Here is a 17,906-nt window from a genome sequence, read left to right as displayed (position 1 = left end):
TATCTCCTGGAGAAAACACCTCTAAAGCAGCCTGAATTGAAACTTTTAGTTATATGATGCTCTCTACTGCTCAGAGTAAGAATTACATAGTATTTATTCTTAAAAAGTTATTTGTTAGCATGTCCTATGGAGTATCATCACTCTTAAATTGAAACTTGCCTTAAAAAAAAACATACATAAATCACAAAAACAACTGGTCAAGCTAAAATATAAAGCAAAGTAAGATTTAAAATATAGTCCCTTAAACGTATAAATAAATAAGTCACAAAGTAGGCAAGCAAGAGATAAAAACACGAGCCTCACCTCATCCCAACAACTTTTATCTCAGTCCTGAAAATACACGTATGTATTATGTCAACCTTGTGCAATATATTTTGCTTTGAAAAATCCCACAGTATAAACAGAAGCCTGACCTCTAAAGTACCCCAAATCTCGTTTTCTGTTTCTCAGCATGGGACACGCAGTTCTGGCCACATTACAGAAAGGAAGCTCTGAATCAACTGGTGACAATTTACAGGAGACCACCCAGAAGAATGACAAAGGAGTCATAAAATATGGAAGAGAAACTTAGGGTTGTTTTAGCTAAAGAAAAGGAGACTGAGAAGGATCATGGCAACAGTTTTCAAACACATAACTGGAGAACGTAATATTATCCGTGTCCACTGCGGACATGTGACAAGAAAGATTCAGATCAGGCACAAGGGAATACTTTCTATTAAAGTCAGCACGCACTGGCATTGCCAGGTGAACCCGCCAATGTCTGTGGTCCTTAGGGACAGGTGTGGCATGCGCTGCTCAGAAATGACCCAGCCAGAGGTGATCCTGTGTGAGGGCACACGGACGGAGCTGATGAACTCTCCTGGTGCCTCCTCTGCCTCCCGCTTCAATGTGGCTGGAAAAAACTCCCAACAACTGGGAAAGCCCACTGGGAAACACCTTGTGTTTTCCAGCTTTCAAGGCAGCGCTGCCACCCATGTCATGCACTCCCCAAGCACAACAACAGCTGGGGACTCATCAGAATCTTATCTTTAACAGCATGGAAGACCCCGATAGCGCCATCCGGGATGGGCTTCACTTCACCGCCCTCTCCAGCCCTGCCCCGCCGGGCCGGGCCGCGCTGGGGTGCCCGAGAACAGCCAGGAACGAGGCCCCGAGGCGATCGCTGGAGTGTGAGGGGGGCACAGAGCCCGGTGCGGGGGATCCTGGACCCCGGTGCAAGGGATTCATGGCGCCGGTGGGAGGGATCCATGATCCCGGTGCGGGGGAAACATAATCCAAGTATGACGGATCCCAGACCCCGGAGTGACACATCGATGGCCCTGGTGTGACGAATCCAGGACGACGGTATGAGGGAACCATGACCCCGGTGCAGGGATCCATGATCCAAGAGTGACGGATCCAGGCCTCCCCGATTCTCCGCTCCTGACTGACCAGCCCCGCGGTGCTCCCTCTAAACCGTCCCTCCTTCTCCGTCGCCGAGCCCGGAACCTTTGCGCGGGGAGGTGCGGTTTCCGGCGGGTCGGGCCGCGCGGACCGCGGTGCCCGGAAGCGGCTGCCCCTGCCCTTGCCCTCAGGCCGGCCGCGTTCCTGCGGCTCCCGGGCCGCTCCCCGTCCCTCCCGGCCCCTAGGATGTGGCGGACGCGGGCAGCGGCGGCTTGGTAAGCGGGACGGGCCCCGGCAGGCTGCAGGCGGGCCTGGCAACCGCGGGGGAGGCGGAAAAGCACAGTGGGTTAGGGTGCGTGGTGCGGGTGCGAATGCCGCAGGGCTGGGCCTGAGGCTGCTGCAGGCGGCAGCCTGGTACCCCCAAGCTAAGCAGTTTCCCATCCTCCAGCTCCCCTGGGACCTGGGGGAGGTGGTGCATGCAGAAGGGAGCTGCGTCTCCCGCATTCTCGCCCTGGGGAGCTCGGGCCGCTTTCGTGTCCAGGCGTTGTCTCTCCCAGCAGTTGCCTTGCTGTGCTTGCGTCCCGCTTGTTTTCCACCGTTCTACTACACCATTCCAGGCTGGAGCAGTGAAAGTGAACGGCGGATAGCAGCACGATGTTCCTTGGCAAATTTCATAGTCATGGAATGGTTTGGGTTGGAAGAGGAAGGTGAAGATCATCTAGTTCCAGCTCCTATTTGGGAGCAGCAGTAGGAAAATAAGCGTTGTCTAGTGCTGAATGAGAAAGAAAATACCACAATGCATTTTGCTGGGTTACGTCTGCCTTGTAGTCACAGGCACAGCAGGCCACTTTTTTGTGTTTTACAGGACATTTATAATCTCCGTGCCGTGTTGCAGGTTGCAGGCCTGTAAGCAGGCAGAGCTACTCATGTCTGGAAGGATAGTTTTTGTTATTGTTAAACGTTGCAGAGGCTTGAAATTTGCAACTCATTAAGTACTTCAATTAATAGTATTGTTCTGCCATCCTTTTCAATCTGACTGTAGTTTCAGTGAAAATCTCAAGGTGATTTTTTTGGGCAGTATTCGTCAGGAGGTTTAGCAGCAGGAGGAGAGAAGAAATAGAAATTGAAAGTTTTGGTGTAGTGGGGGTTTTAAAGAATTATAAGATTTTGGATGTACAAGTAAAGCAGTTGAGTTTGAAATATGAAATAGCACTCAAAAAGAAATTGTGAGTGGAGGTTTTGCCAGAATACTGATGGAATTCAATTTTTCATTCAGTTTAAACACACAGACTGAGTGCTATAAAACACAATGATGTGTTCTAAAAGAAAAAAAACGAGATAAGAAAGTTACATAATACGACACAAAATGCCTTTAGCCCAGGTGAAGACTAATAATTAAGAGTGACTGCCATAGTATGTGCTACCACATGGTCTCTGCTGAAAATAGTAAATATCTGTGAAATGGTAATGACTGCAAAACAAAATAAAGAACAGCCCAGTCATCAGCATGCTTCATACAGGCTTATCACACCCTGATTTAAAAACCTGGCTTCAAAAGTGGGAAATAAAACATTTCAAATGTGGAGGCACTTTTGTATTGGTTCTGTTCATAGTTAATTTCTGAGCCTCTTGTAATTCCATGTCCAAGAGAAGAAACTTTTTACTCGTTTAAGGATTGTTTTGCTCCTGCTTATTAATCTATTTCTAGTTTCTAAGTTTCTTATTGCCAAGGCCCAGCCTTACAGAGATAGTGTAGTATAGCAGCAAAGGGTGTCCTTCACAACCGTAGTGATTTAGGAACGAGGGCTTGCAGAGCAGTCTCTGGAGTTCCTTTATTGAGCTTTCCATTGCACTAAAGGAAATTTCTAAATGTAGATCGTCAGCAAAATTGGTCTTTAAGAGAGAAAAATGTCTGAATTCTTATTTTTATCTTATCTTCCAAAAGCTCAATTTCTGGATTAAAAGTCTTTTTTATAACAAAGTCTTTTACTTCTTTGGACATTAAGAACGTGCCTGTCATCTCTAGTACATTGAAAATCTTGAGGCAAAGAACTGTATAGATCATGGAGAGCACGTTATTAGAAAATGCTGTAGTATTTGCCACTAAGTATGATTCACTTGTTCTCTTTAAAATCTGTTAATTTTAAATGTTCTAGGATTATGGGATTAATAATTTGCCATGTCAGTGGTGTGAAGCAGTTTCTTTTTTTTTTGTGAGTAAATGCACTTGATAATATTGAAAACCCCAAAGAAAGCATCGAAGGACAAGCTTTCATTTCCAACTTTAAAATTTCAAGCCTGTAACTTCACACATATTTTGCATTAATAAATGATTTAATATTAACTATTCTGATATGATGGTACATCCAAAAAGTTACAGAAGAAATTACTTTTTTCCGAGCAGTTGTCTTTTCCCTAAACTAACAAAATTGCCTCAAACCCTTGCAGTGTGCAGATAGTGTAATTGAAAGCACACAAATTTTATTCTAGGTCATGTGTTTGGAGGCAGGATTGATAAGGCTCTTGTGTTTTAACATGTGCTTTTCATGGCTGAGCTCTGCTTTCAGAGTGAAGTCTTCCAGACTTTTCACTCTTAAGTCTGAATTGCTTCATGAAAGCATCACCACACATGGTGCAGCCACCTCCAGAACTAATCTTGTCTCTGCGTGACCCAAGACAGAACCATCGTCTTGTAATCCTAGAATTCACAGCAAGTGAAAGCACCTGAAAGATCTCATTAAGCACATGCTTCAACTCCAAAGGAGAATGTGCTTTGATGAAATAGGACAAATGTATTCTACAAAGGATTTTTTTCTGTGTGTTGGGTTTTTTTAAAGATTGAAAATCCTCTACAAGCTTAATGTTCTCTAAAAGTTCATTTAGAGAATGAGACAGGCCAAACTGTTAAGTTTTCTTGTATGTTGGAAGTCTTCTGTGGACTCAGCCCAAACAGTGCTTTATCACACGCATGTTACTTGCATTATTTCAGTGTGAAAGTTAAATGTAATTCGTAACAGACTTCAGAATTTGTAGTTAAGGTTTTGTGTCTGTAATCACTAAAAGTATTATACCCATTAACGATGTTTGCAGCTTTTTATTTTCCTCATAAGCATAGCAGTAGTAGCTGGAAATTGTGCATTCAGGGTGATGTAATAAGATTATCTGTAACCAGCTAAAATGTAATGTGAATTGCTTCTGAAGAGGTGTTTGAGTTAATGGTGTGTTGAAGAAATCAGTTAAAGTTTTTATTTCTTTCTTTTTAGTGTCATCTGCCGGAGTCTAGCAAATAGCAGCTATGGAATAAAGAGAAAATCACCGCTTCGAAACCTGCATCTTGTTTCCCGAAGTACACATCATCCCTACTATCCAAGTTCAAAGTTTCAGAGACCTCCATTAAGGATATCCCTTCAGCTGTTCTCTTCTCTGAATCGTCTTCCCCCTCACAAAACAAAACTTTTAAATGTAAAACATGGATACCAGTCCCACAGGAACTTTTGGCTGGCCAGATTAGCCTCCAGGCTTCTCAAAGTTCGCTATCTCATCTTAGGATCTGCAGTTGGAGGTGGCTATACAGCTAAGAAGGTATTTATCTCTGGAAGCTGTTTTATGCATTTTGTCTTTGTTATTACATACTTCAAAAGAGTAGTTTTTGTTATAGCCACAAAAATACAAGATGTCATTGCTTGGTTAACTGATGATAATAAAGGTGAGTGAATATGGGAAACATTGTTTAAAAACTACTATAGATTTTAAAAGGTCAAAGTACTACTCATATCTAAAGATGGTGGCTTAGTATGTTTTATGTGTAGGTAGTAGTTGCTCATATGCTTTTCTATGTACATTTCTTTCCCTATTTCTACCATTATTTTTTTCCTTTCTTTGTTAGACATATGAGCAGTGGAAGGACATGATGCCAGATCTCGAGGAATATAAGTGGATTATTCCTGACTTTGTCTGGGAGCTTGATGAACTTATCGACTTCGGTACCACAAAATCATGATGTTACTCTGTCTAAAGACTGGCATGTGTAAAACTTAAACATAAGAGTGTAGGTCCTCAGGGCCTCACTCCAGGAGTAGCTTTTTAGCTGGAATTTGAGTGAACTTTTATTTTTGGAGTTTGATGTGTGTATTACCAAGGCATTTGTATCAGTGTGTTTGTAAGAAGAAATTGGGCACTGTTTAGCATGGATATTCCATAATGCATCCCTTCATTTGAGAATGTTCTTTGTCCTTTCATAAAGCTGTATATTCCCATTAGTGAGAGTTGTAGCATGATCAAGGGGACTCACACAGGTTTTGGGAGTATTGTGCAGAAAGTTCTTTCTTTCTATATGAATGACTTAGAAGTGAAGATATAAACAAATCAGTAAAAAATACGTGTGAGTAAAAGACCAGTTGAAAATGCAGAATAGTGAACCTGCCTATCTACAATATTATCTTGAAGATACAGAAGAAAAGAAAATGAAAAATAGAAACTCTTGCTTTCCTGAGCCTTCAGGTTGCAGTAGAGGCTTCTGTATATTTTCAGGTGAAAGACAGAAATCTGAAAATCAAGCATTGACTTATATTTTATATGCAGGGTAGAAACGTGGTGTTCTTTTTTTTTTTTTTTTTAAATCATCTCCATGAAGATTTTACTGCATAGAATCATAGAAAAGTTTGGATTGAGAGGGACCTTACAGATACTTAGTTTCAACCTCCATGCCATGTATGACTATTTCGTAGATAAATGCAGAGATTGAAAACTGCTACAAGTGTTTTCTTGTTCTTGCTGCAAGTGGACACTACATTTTTATAGTACTTTAAAGCTACTAATTTTACTTTAAGGATTACAAAATTGGCTTGTTTATGAAATTGAAAACTAAGCTTTTCTTAAAAAGGTTCAAGACATGAGCGTAGTTACAGTTTTGTGTAATTTTAAAACATCCTCTATGAAGTATGTGAAAGAATAATGTATGAAGTGTGGTAAAATGCAGCAATAAGTTTTCAGCAATTATAAAGTACTGAGGCAGCCAACTTATCAGGAAGTTCAAAGTCTAAAAAAGCAGTTGATTTTTCAGATCTGATGGTCTTTCCCAACACTAGTGGGGGGAGGTGCATGTGGAAAGAAACTTCTTCGTACTTTTTAAAAAATGTCTTTAAAGCCATATTCTGAAACAGTTGCTAGGATTTATAGCCTAAGCCATTTTTGTTCACAAAAATAATAGAAAAAAGCTGTACTCACTAACTGTTATACTGTTTTCCTAGAAAAACTTCTCAAAGCCCTCCCTGATGCAGATGACCTTGCCAGACTTCTGCCTGACTTTGACAAAATCGGAGATAGCCTTGCTTCACTGAAAGGATTTCTTTCTCCTGGTGAGAGCAAATTTTCAGCTAAGTTTTTATTTCAAAAGCTGAACCTATTTCATGATGAGGGTACAGGTATGTCCTTAGACACTAGAACAAAGCAGATCCTGAAAACCTTTGTGTTTGCATTGAATATCTCTTACTGAAAGTGTTCTGGACACAGGTAAATGTTATGCATTTTTACAAACAAGAATTCTAGTAGCCAGTGCAAAGAACTAAAATGTGAAATTGAATAGAAAACTAGAGTTCTTGTATAACTCTTAACAGATTGAAAGCTCAAGTCTTCAGTGAGTCAGAGAAGGTGGATGTATCCAGCTAGAACTTGGTGAGATTGTCACTGGGCAGTAGCAATATCAGAGCTGTTACAGGAGAAAAGAGTTGGATTATTAAGAGCGAAGATTCTTAATGTTGCAAGCATGTGAAATAGGAGATTTGTAACAAAGGTATTATTTTGTGTTGAATGATATTTTCCATCTGGTCGTGGCCCCAGAAAAAACTTGCTTGGAGATTTAGGTTAGTTGGGGCTGTTTCAAAGGAGCAGGTAAGGGTTTTAAATCCTTCAGAAAAGGCACAGGGATGGTTTGTTGGTTTGTCTATTCAGTGTATCCAGGCAGTAGCAGGCTTAATGGTTTTCAGGTTTTGGCAGATTTAAAGGAGACATTTCTATCTCTGGGCTTTTTAAAACTGAGAACAATTAAATTTGATCATAATATCTGACTTGTTAATGAACACAGCTCAAAACTTCGCTCATTCTGATAATAAACTGCATGATTATATGTATTATGCCTTAGTAATTATCAAACCACATAAATTTGTATTCGTGAAAGATTTTGTCTGTGAGGGGTTATATCATTGTTCTAAGTGTGTTTGAAAATATTTTCATATCTGCATAAGAAGTGTGGTTTTGTTTCTTTAAAATACTGTCAATGGCAGAACTAATTTATTAATCTTACAAACTGAGCAAGAGTCTAAGTAAGGCCCAAATTCAGCAGAGTGACAAGTAGATTACAATCGCCTATGTATTTTGGCTGTTTAAAATGTTAACACTTTAAAATTGTGTTGTTACTGATTGGTAGTGAGATGTCACCTATTACTTGTTATCATACTCCCACTGGCGTAGTGGCCATTTATGATTGTGTGGTCCTCCAAATGAGACAAAGATCCCTCATCTTTATTTTGCATTTTGTTTTGTGTTTATAATTTTTATTTCCCCTCTTCTGCTGATTTTTCACAGGTTACAATTTGGTTAGTGAAGTCATAGGAGCTTCTGATCTACTTCTGTTGTTAGGTGTGTAAAAGCCCTTTTTCCTGCCCTTAACCTGCCTTTTTAAAGCAAACTGTTAAAGCACTAGTATACTAAGAGGAGTGAATATCAACATAAATGCAATTATTTACAGCAACTTAATATGGATTTACAAATACTTTCCAAATACTTTAGAAATACTTCATAGAATCACAGAATATGCTGAGTTGGAAGGGACCCATCAGGATCATAGAGTCCAACTCTGTGGATCCCCTGTTCAGGGATACCACAAAAATCCCACCATGTGCATGAGAGCATTGTCCAAAAGCTTCTTGAGCTCTGTCAGGCTTGGTGCTGTGACCGCTTCCCTGGGGAGCCTGCTCAGTGCCCAGCCACCCTGTGAGTGAAGAACCTTTTCCTGACTTAGGTCCTCCCTTGTGAGAATGAATAGATGAATGGTTGATAGATCTTCGCCACAGTCCTTAGCAGATGCTGTTTATTTCAGGCTTGTTCCAGAAGCTTCTTTCAAAAACCTGCCATTACAATAGGAAAGATTCTTCTTTTCTTGTTACAGTAGCATCAGTGGATTTTGTATTATCCTTCTGTCTTTCTCAAAAATTACTTCATTTTACAATATTTTAAGAACTTCTAATAGTCTAACTGAAGCTGCCTGCTCCGTTGAGGTATAACTAATCTGAGTCATAAACTAGATATAAAATTTTCAGATGAGTTTTAAACTGATTTTCTTCTTCAGTTTCTTAAAATGAATTATTTTAATAGGAACTTCAAAGATTATTGAATTACTAATTCATAGGGGTTGAAGCTTTAATTTTCTAGTAAGTGTAGTTTGAGATTTTTTAAGTGCTTTTTGTGTCTTATTGTGAGTTTCTGCAATTATGTCCTAGGTTCTCCAGGAGAAACAGCATTCCGGGCTACTGACCAGGGATACGACAATGACAAACAGTTCAAGAAGGTAATTACTCACTTGCAAAACTGAAAATGTCTTTATAAACAGGTATTTATTTTTTGAAAGTGCATCAGTAGCCCATTGCAGAAGTTCATTTGAAGCAGCTTGAAAAGAATTTATCGTTGAAAATTAGTTCAGTATGCATTACTGCTTTTTGTATATAAAAATAGTGCAGTGATAATAAACATTTTGGTGTAAGGAAATACAAGGCAGACATAAAAATGTTTAGGAATTGCATTATTAAGAAAATTGGTTTGTAATAAGAATGTGATTTTAGGAATTGTATGTGCATTTGCCGTTGTTCAGAGCATGGTCTCCATGGCACTTGAGTTTATAACTTATTACTGAAATTGGTTTAGGCGTTTATATTTATTTTTAAGCATTTCTGCTTGCAACTTCATTTCTGTTGACATTTTCACAGTTGTAATTCTTACTTAAGAATTTCTGCCTTAGTAAAGAATTTCCATTTCTTAAAGCAGTCCGGTTTTTACTTTCTTTATCTAGATAAAGCATACATCGTATTTTTGTTACTATTCTCTGGAAAATAATTTTACTGTATTTTGGTACTTAAAGTTTTAGCTTTTTTTTTCTTGAAGTCAAGAAGGTGAAGTTTAAATTTTTTGTTTTCATTAACTTTTCTGTTAAATTCTTTAATTGTGATGTTGCTCATTCTTTAAAGACTTTTTATTTTTCAAAATTCTTTTACAAAAATGGAAGGAAAACAATATATATCAGGGAATTTGTAAGTTATCATATAATTATTTTTATACCTGACAGTTTCTGAACTATAACTGGGGCTTTTCCATAAACAACTTTTCTGTATATGCAGGCATGTATACATTTATCCTACATTAATTCTGCATGGCAATATATAGTGAAACCTGTACAAAGCTCACATCTTACAATTATTTCTCTCCATGTAGAACAGTGATGGATTTCTACATGAGAATTAACCTAGCTTTTATTTCCCCTTTGTCTGTAAACTGTCTATATTTTTCTCTAGAGTGATTGCTTAGCACAGGTTTCACTGTGTAAAACATAAAAAATACCTTACTATTGATTTGTGAAGAAGCGGCCATCTTAGTTTATTGTCTCTGAAAATTGAAATAACTGTCACTTTTATTGAATACCAGTAATATCATTAAAACTTGTTACTGTCCTGTGGTTGTTTGGGATGCAGTGACATCTGCATTGTAACTTTGGCTGTGGTATGGAAAATACCACCAGATTAAATCAGTATGATTTTGTCTTGCTTAATAATTATATCTGATATGAAACTCTTAATTTGCTAATTAATATGATCAGTTTGGTCAGAGTATTTCAAACTAGGCACATATGAATACCTAACAGAGCATAATCACCAAGTTATTGGCAGGCAAAATTACTATTTTCAAGACAATGGATAAGATGGCCTTTTTGCATTCAATGCTTACCACTGCCAACCAATGCTAGTATAAGAATTGTGATTGTATGGGTACATAAAATGCTGTAGTATGGTATTAAATGTGCCTGATGAGCTGGTTTTCTTTGTTTTGTTGTGAAGAGATTTCTAATAAATCTAGAAATTATTTGTTTGGAGGAATTTTCTGAAGAATTGTTATTGGATATGATTCTCAGACAGGTCTCTAAAAACTTTCAGTAGAATGAGTGAGAAACCAGTTGTTTTGTAAAGTAACTTTGACAGAGTGAAGGATGTCCCGAACATCAAATGAGGCTGTACTGCTTCTTCTCACCTAATGTGTTTATTTCATAATCTCTCATTTAATCCAAAAAGTACAATATTTTTCAAAGATAATTAAATTAGAATTACTGGAGTGTTCAGATAAGTAATTTAAGTATGTGGCGTTTAAATCTCTCTTTACCTGGATTAAATAAGAAATTTTGTTGTGAGAGAAAGAAGAGTGAAGATAGTTATAAAAATATAGTGAAGTAAAAATACTGTATTATAAGTGAGGCACTAGTTTAGGCTTGTACTTGAAACAGCTGGGTTACCTTCTTAGAAAATTATCTTGCACTGTTGTCGTATCCAAGAAAACATTCTTTAAGAAATAGTTTCCTCTTAAAGCAAACAAATTCCAAATCTTAGCCTTTAACATTAAAGAAAATGTGTATTGGTTATAGGTGTGATGGAGTTGGATTGAAAACTGTGACTCAGATCTTGGTGTGGGGCTTAGGTAGTCCTTTCTCTGCTCTGGTTCTTTGGTACCATCTCATGCCTTGAAGACCCTGCTGCTCCGTGGAGCAGTTGCAGTGTGTGGTTGTCTTGCTCAGCCTGCACAGGGTCACCTTCAGGTGGTGTAAGAAGCAGCACAATATCCCACAGCCCTTGACTACAGCTACTGCTGGAGAGTGAAAAAGAGACTTGAGTAAGGACTGTCACTTACTCGGATTTTATTTTTTAAACATTCTTGTTTCTTTAGTTCATCATTGGAAGTTATACAGTGAAGTTTCCATAATTCTATCTGTTTTATTAAGAGTGCTATTATATTCCCAACTTAATTCCCAGTTTCATGTTATAGGTACTCTGGATAAAATTGTTACATTTATTCGAATTCTTAGAAATTGATCTCTTTACCTACTTTATCATTTTCACTCCTTTTTATTCCTTGTAAATTATAGAAAGAGTCATACTCAGCTGAAGTACAGTATATTAACTTCTAATATAAGATAATAGGGGGTGAGAGAAGTTTAAAGAATGCACAGTAACAATGTCAGAGTTTGTCTCTATATGTCAACTACTGTAGTTTGTTAACTCCTGTTATTCCCTACCCTTTATATTGTTTCTTTGACAATGAAAAGAATAATGTAACGATTGTAAAAAACTTGATTTTTGAAATTGCATTAATTGATCAATGTTGGCTTTTCTAGAAAACATTCTTTAAAATAAACCTAGTTTTACACTGGACAGATTGATTTTGGTAGAGGGGACACCACCCAGTGATAATGTCCAATGACAGAGAGATGTAAATATTTTTGTTTGTGTCTTGGTTTATGCCAGCTGGGGTGCTGTGTGTATAGTTCTGTGCTATTTAAGGTTCTTAATTTTTTTCTATTAATTTATTTTTTAATTTAAAACAATAATGAAGAACTAAAATATAAATTAAATAATATTATTAAGATTATTGATTTATGTATACAAAGAAGAAAATGTTATAGCGAATCCTTTTAAATGGCATAATTTTTTTATCTGAATATTTTATTAAGCTGTGTGAAAAGGAATTTTTCATACTTTATTGTGGAATGAGAGTCACATGTACCAGATGTCTTTGAACGTAATTGCTCGTTAAATCGTTAGATTCGGTGACTTCAAACTTCTGTTACAAAATGCTGAAAGGCCTTCATGGCAGATTTTGTTCATTGTTTTCTCTTGTATTTTTTGACCCATAGTATAATGTTTAAAGGGAATGTGTTGGGTCATACTGAGAGTTTCCTTGTCTGCAAAATGGTAAAATATTATTATTGTTCATCTAATACTAAATGAGGCTTCCTTTCCTTGCTGCTGTATAGTAATGAAATCTTTTGCCTAAGTTCCTGGCACAGTTCTAGTGCATTTGCTAGTCCAGCATTAGAGGTGTTTATTAAATCTGAAAGTGGTTCAGTAAAATGCAAGTGAGATGATTTTCCTGTGCTTCAAATTATACAAATAACTGGTTAACAAATGTTTATATTTGGTCATTTGATTGTGTCTCTCCTTTTATCCATTCTCTTCTGTGTTGTTTATCCTTAAGTGTACATGCCTGTGTGTGTATTTCATGCAACAAATGTAACTTGACGATGGATGTCTTGAATTCTTGCACCAAAGGTCTGTTTCAGAGTTTGTTTTGATTCCTGAAGTACATTTTTGAAAGATTTCATTTCGCTGAATGGTTTCTTAGAAGATGTAGTTTTTTTAAAAGAGCATTATTTAAATAGTTCATTAATACTTTTCTCTACATTCTCTGAAATAAACAGTTCATAAAGTTCCAATAGATGCTGGCATAGTATTTCTCAACCAATTTTGAAAGACAGCTCACCATTATAGGATTCTTTGGTGTGGAGGGAGAAGAGAACTAAGCTTTATGGAAATGCTGAATGAGTAAAGGAGTAGCCATCAAGTTTCAGGGATTTTTGGAGTGTTCAGAAAGGGTTATGACAGCATGAAGTTAAACTGCAGTGTGTTACAAAAGGGGAGAGGGAGATTTTTCTTCTTTTTTTATGCTTGAGAAACTATTTATCTTCTGCTAGTTTGAGAAAGTTAAGTAGCAGGCAAAAATCGTCTTGCTATAAACTTTCTGTATTTTGCTGGGAATAAAAACAAAGAGAACAAGAAAAATGCTAAGAACTGCTGACAAAGCTGAACTGAACATTTTCATAATATTTTAGAGCTGGGATAGTTGAATTTTTAAAAGATTTAGATGCTTAGTTAAAGTTGAATATAATTGTAATATGTAGCTAAATGTTGGTTGTTTTGTTCTACCTGGATTTGCAAAATGCATGATTTTGCTGGCTCTATCCACTCCAGCTAGCAAGAGATCTTGCTAATGAAATTTCACTTTTGTTTGAACTGACCTGTTCATACCTGTTTTTCATCTGTCTTTGTCATGCCTTTTGGTTTAACTTTGTTCTCCTTACACCCCAAATTTTTCCTCTCCTTTTATAAACTCACGGCAGGGCCTGCTTGGGGAGCTCATTCTGTTACAACAACAAATCCAGCAGCACGAAGAGGAAGCGCGCAGAGCCGCTGGCTTCTCTTCCCAGCAGAAGCGAAAGGTGATGGCTTAAGGGACAGTATGTTCTGCATTCACTCTAATCAAATACTTCAGCCCCCTGCATTTGGGCTAGAAAAATCTAACTAATTAAATCGTGGACGCAAATAATTGGCCAACATCACTACAGATGTGTAGTCCTGTTTCAGTTTAACCAAGTTGCATTTAAAGCATGATGTTAAAAGCAAAACAGGTACTTTGTGTTACTTTGAAATTGTATTATCTCTGCCTCTATAAAAATTGTTACTTAAAGTTCATACATTAAAAATACATTTAAGGAAAGTACATGAATTAATGTCAAATCTGTTTACTGTTCCTTGTTTATTGTAGCTCTGTCTTGTAAGAGTGTAGCTATTTACAGAGGATATATCTCTGGGAACTTTCTCCCCTGCTTTATACTGTTGCCAGTCTGAAAATGACAGCAGCTCCTTAGTAATAATTTTGCACAGACAATTAAATACTGCTGATAGTAACGGCATCTACTGTATCTTCATCAAAGGTAGTCCCTTGTCTGTTTTCCATCTTAAAGCGGAATTTTTACTGATTTGTTGTGCTTGTTGAACATTTGCACTTCTCTTTAGTTATTTAATTTAAGGTCTGATCATTTTATTAATTATATGGCTGAGATTGATTGGAAATTCTTCTCAAATTGGGATATTTTAGTTGTCTGATCTGTTGCAATCTGTAATTCTTAGCCACATTGCTTTGTTAGCGACTTTTATGCCTCCTTGAAAGCTTTCTGATTACTCGTAGTTTTCAACAGCTTTGGAATTGAACACTGAATACAGAATTTGATCTTCTGTACATCTGAAGATAAATCCCACAGAAAGAGGAATGCACTAAATGTGAATTAAGCTTTTAGACACATTTGCATAGCTGTAATTGTCATGCTTTTTAGTCCATCAACAGAGGAAAATCAGTGTTCTCTGAAAGTATAGTAGAATTTTAATGTTTTGCTTTCTTGCCATATTATTTTATATGGTTTAGAGTTACATGCTCCCTTGTCAGATTGTATCCAGTTTATTGAGAGAGCTGGAGTATGGAATAGTAGATTGAAGTTTATAATAAAATGTATGAACTTGTAAAGAATTTATCGGCCTAATAAACACAATCAGGAAGAAAAACGGGCTTGATATTAAATTTGTTTCTGGTGGAGATTCTACTTTGTTAGTACTTTGTTTCAGCTAATTCCACAATTCCCAAGCTGTGCAGAAACTGCAAGGACTGTCTTTATAAATGTTATCTTGCCCTCCATGGCAGGTACTCTGTGTTTTCAGAGTATTGAAAGTCTACCTTCATTTGCATATAGAAAGTTTTAATTTAGCATTCAATGTGCCATTTGGCATATGTGCCTTATGACAAGGAATAAGTCTTGTCTGTCACACTAACCTTTGTGCTTGAATCAAATTGAAAGAGATGGCAAACTATTTTATTTAATACCTTGATATGAGGATATGGCTCGAAGATTCCGATCATTGATCCACTTTCTCCTTTGGAAGAACAAATTGTTACTGTCATTGAAATAAGTCATTGCAGGCCATTTTGACAGGGCATAAACTAACCTTTTTTTGTTTTTTAACTGCGTTGGCTTGCTTGCCTGTCTATAAGAGAACATGATAATTGTATTTGTTCTTGAAAATTTTGTTGCTTAATTTTCTTACATCTTTTTCCATTTTAATTTATTTACTCAATATTAAATCTCCTGCAGTTGTAAATTGAGTAATAGTAAAAACCATCTCACAATCAGGAGAGGGTATTAAAAACAAAAATGTAATTGCCTCCTGTTGATAAATATTTAGCAGTAAAATTGTTTAGTCTGGTACTGCTGCACTGCGCATGGCTGCTTGAATGCATTTTGTCTGGGCCTTGCTATTTTCATTTAAATTATTGGAAATCATTATAGTTCTGCAGATAATCAATTTAAACTTGTAGTCTAGTTAGAGAATATTCAAGACCAATAACTGATTTCAAAGGTACTGGATTTTCAGATGCGCATAATTATTTTATACAATATATGACTAAGGCTGTTGAAAAGCAACTGCTATGAAAAATGTGTAACTCTATAAGGAGCTTTTGGTGTCTTAGTGAACAGATATCTGTGTGCAAGGACCCTTGATTAAAAATAAGTCTTCAGTATTCTTTTCTCATAATTATTTCTGGTGGCAATGGGGAAGGAAGGAGGAATCTTGATGCACAAAACATATTGAACTGGATTAAACAAATACTCATATGCCTATATAAAAATGCTTTAATAGTTGATTTTTTTTGGGAAGGGGGATAGAAATCAGAGATCAGTCTTACGTGACTGTTAGTACTTCAAATTGTTATATTAGCTTTAGTTTTTATTGGCAACTTAAAAATTTCTGGCAATATTGTGGACCACATATTCAAAATACTGCATGTACTAACATTGAAGTCACACCTGCACCAAGCACTGAGGCAAAGACATCATTCTAGAGCTGTTTGTTGTTTTTGACATAACTTACCTAACTTCCTTGTTAGAATTAATCATCTAGTGGTAGATAATTCTTTGCTTCAGATCTTGCAACTTGAGACTGCACTATTTTGGCTTTCTGTGTTGACAGAAGCATCAGCCCACACAGACAGTGCCTGTGGTTGGAGGTGTCTATAGGGAAGCACTTTAGAGGTGCATCATGGCCCCACAAGTCCTTTGAGAATGGCAGAGAGCAGGAAAATGCTGTCTCCTTTGAAAGTCTGCAGCACGTGGAAACACTTTGTTTTCCTTTTCTTTCCTAAATTTTCTTGCTTCTTTTGGCTCTGCACATCATTCTCTTTGCCTTCCTATTTTTATGTTCCCCTTATATCTCTGAGGTGTTGAAGGTGTGTGTATATGTAAATGTTTATTTACATATACCACCTTGTGGCTGCACGCATCAAGTCCTCTGTGTTCAACTAACTCCGTTTCTGATGTACTTTTGCTACCACTGAACTAACTAGTAGCAATGAAAAGTTAATTTACAGCATTTCTCTTTGCTCTTTTTGGAAGAAAATACTTGGATAAAGATGGAAGCGTCAGCTTGAATTTCTTTCTATAAAGTGCAGACACAATTCTTGAGGCTTAACAGCTAAATCATATTGATCACGATGAATAATTGTGGATTTTTCTTGTTTAGTCTGTAACAACTGTTGTGAAGTTTTAGCAATGGAATTAATTTGTATCTAAATAACAGCTGTCCTCTGCATATTAGATAATATGCTCTTTCTGATCTGAAGCTAACTTGAGTTGTAAATGTCACATGTTAAACTTAATTTAAATATTGACACTTTCAGTAAGTGTTTAGGTTATCATATTTTCTAAATAGAATACTTCAGCAGTCAACCATTAGATTTTGTTGTTTGTAAATATTTACATCCCAGGAATTTGTATAGCACCATTTATGCTTTTCGTCTTTGTGATATTAAAAGGGGATTGTTTTAAACAACTGTTTATTACATCTTGATGAACACATTTTAGGAACATTTGGCTAATAATGGTTCTTAGTGCTTGATCTTACTGCATTAATGCCTTGAACTTCAAAATCTCTTGTACTATAATATCCTAATTTTTCCAGTTTTTAATGTAATTTAAATAATTTTGAAATAACCCTTCAAGACTGTCCTGCCTATTTAAAATGTATGAAGTTGTCCAGCACATTTAGAAATCTGACAAATATGAAATAAGGATCCTTATGAATATTCATAAGTAGTGAATACTCACCTGAAAGTAGCTTCTGTAGCAAGCAGGTGTTTAGTGATTTCATCACATTAAGATGGTGCTAATTTAGAAAATGAACATAATAAGATTCTGAGAGTTTGACCACTAAAACTACATTTAGTTCAGTGGCCAGAAAACTCAGCACCATGTGAAGCTGCTTTTCCTTAAGTCCACTTTCCCAGTGTTAAGTCTTGAAGGGTTAATTTTTACATTTGCATGTACTGAAATTCAGACAGTTCTCTGAGGTGAACCTCGTGTTGCAGCTGGAGCTTTCCATCAGCTTTAAATTTAAAATGCTAATTGAAGAATTTTACTTGCTGTAAAATGCATGTAAAGTCACTTTTCTTATGTGGAATGAAGCTTTCAGTTTGTGATTTGGTTACTTAAAGCGCTTAAACTAAACAAGTAACTGTAGCCATGATTATTTTGTTTGTAGGTTTCTGACAAAGAGAAGATTGATCAACTTCAAGAAGAACTTCTACGCACTCAGGTGACTTTTCTGAAT

The 17,906-nt window shown here is 36.8% G+C and overlaps 2 protein-coding genes across 5 annotated transcripts in view; one reads left to right on the top strand and one right to left on the bottom strand.

Annotated features, from left to right (window-relative positions):
* ATP13A4 (ATPase 13A4) overlaps window positions 1-1,466 on the bottom strand; it is a 46,761-nt gene extending 45,295 nt beyond the window's left edge. Inside the window, exon 1 of the mRNA XM_048314950.1 lies at window positions 304-1,466. The gene's annotated coding sequence lies outside the window, so the exon portion shown is untranslated. The remainder of the gene's footprint in view (window positions 1-303) is intronic.
* Window positions 1,467-1,531: 65 nt separating this feature from the next.
* Window positions 1,532-17,906, top strand: part of OPA1 (OPA1 mitochondrial dynamin like GTPase) — a 51,445-nt gene continuing 35,070 nt past the window's right edge. The window contains exons 1-8 of one of the 4 annotated variants that reach the window (XM_048314951.1): window positions 1,532-1,658; window positions 4,647-4,965; window positions 5,270-5,366; window positions 6,633-6,740; window positions 7,966-8,019; window positions 8,880-8,947; window positions 13,592-13,690; window positions 17,838-17,891. In XM_048314951.1, coding sequence (XP_048170908.1) covers window positions 1,630-1,658; window positions 4,647-4,965; window positions 5,270-5,366; window positions 6,633-6,740; window positions 7,966-8,019; window positions 8,880-8,947; window positions 13,592-13,690; window positions 17,838-17,891 — 828 coding nt within the window. In that variant the 5' untranslated portion in view covers window positions 1,532-1,629. The remainder of the gene's footprint in view (window positions 1,659-4,646; window positions 4,966-5,269; window positions 5,367-6,632; window positions 6,741-7,965; window positions 8,020-8,879; window positions 8,948-13,591; window positions 13,691-17,837; window positions 17,892-17,906) is intronic. The other 3 variants (XM_048314952.1, XM_048314953.1, XM_048314954.1) reach the window with 3 other exon arrangements.

This window comes from Corvus hawaiiensis, chromosome 10 (assembly GCF_020740725.1).
Source record: "Corvus hawaiiensis isolate bCorHaw1 chromosome 10, bCorHaw1.pri.cur, whole genome shotgun sequence".
NCBI classification, from domain to species: Eukaryota; Metazoa; Chordata; class Aves; order Passeriformes; family Corvidae; genus Corvus; species Corvus hawaiiensis.
The sequence above is the reverse complement of the archived record's forward strand: the minus strand, read 5'-3'. Positions and strand labels throughout refer to the sequence as shown.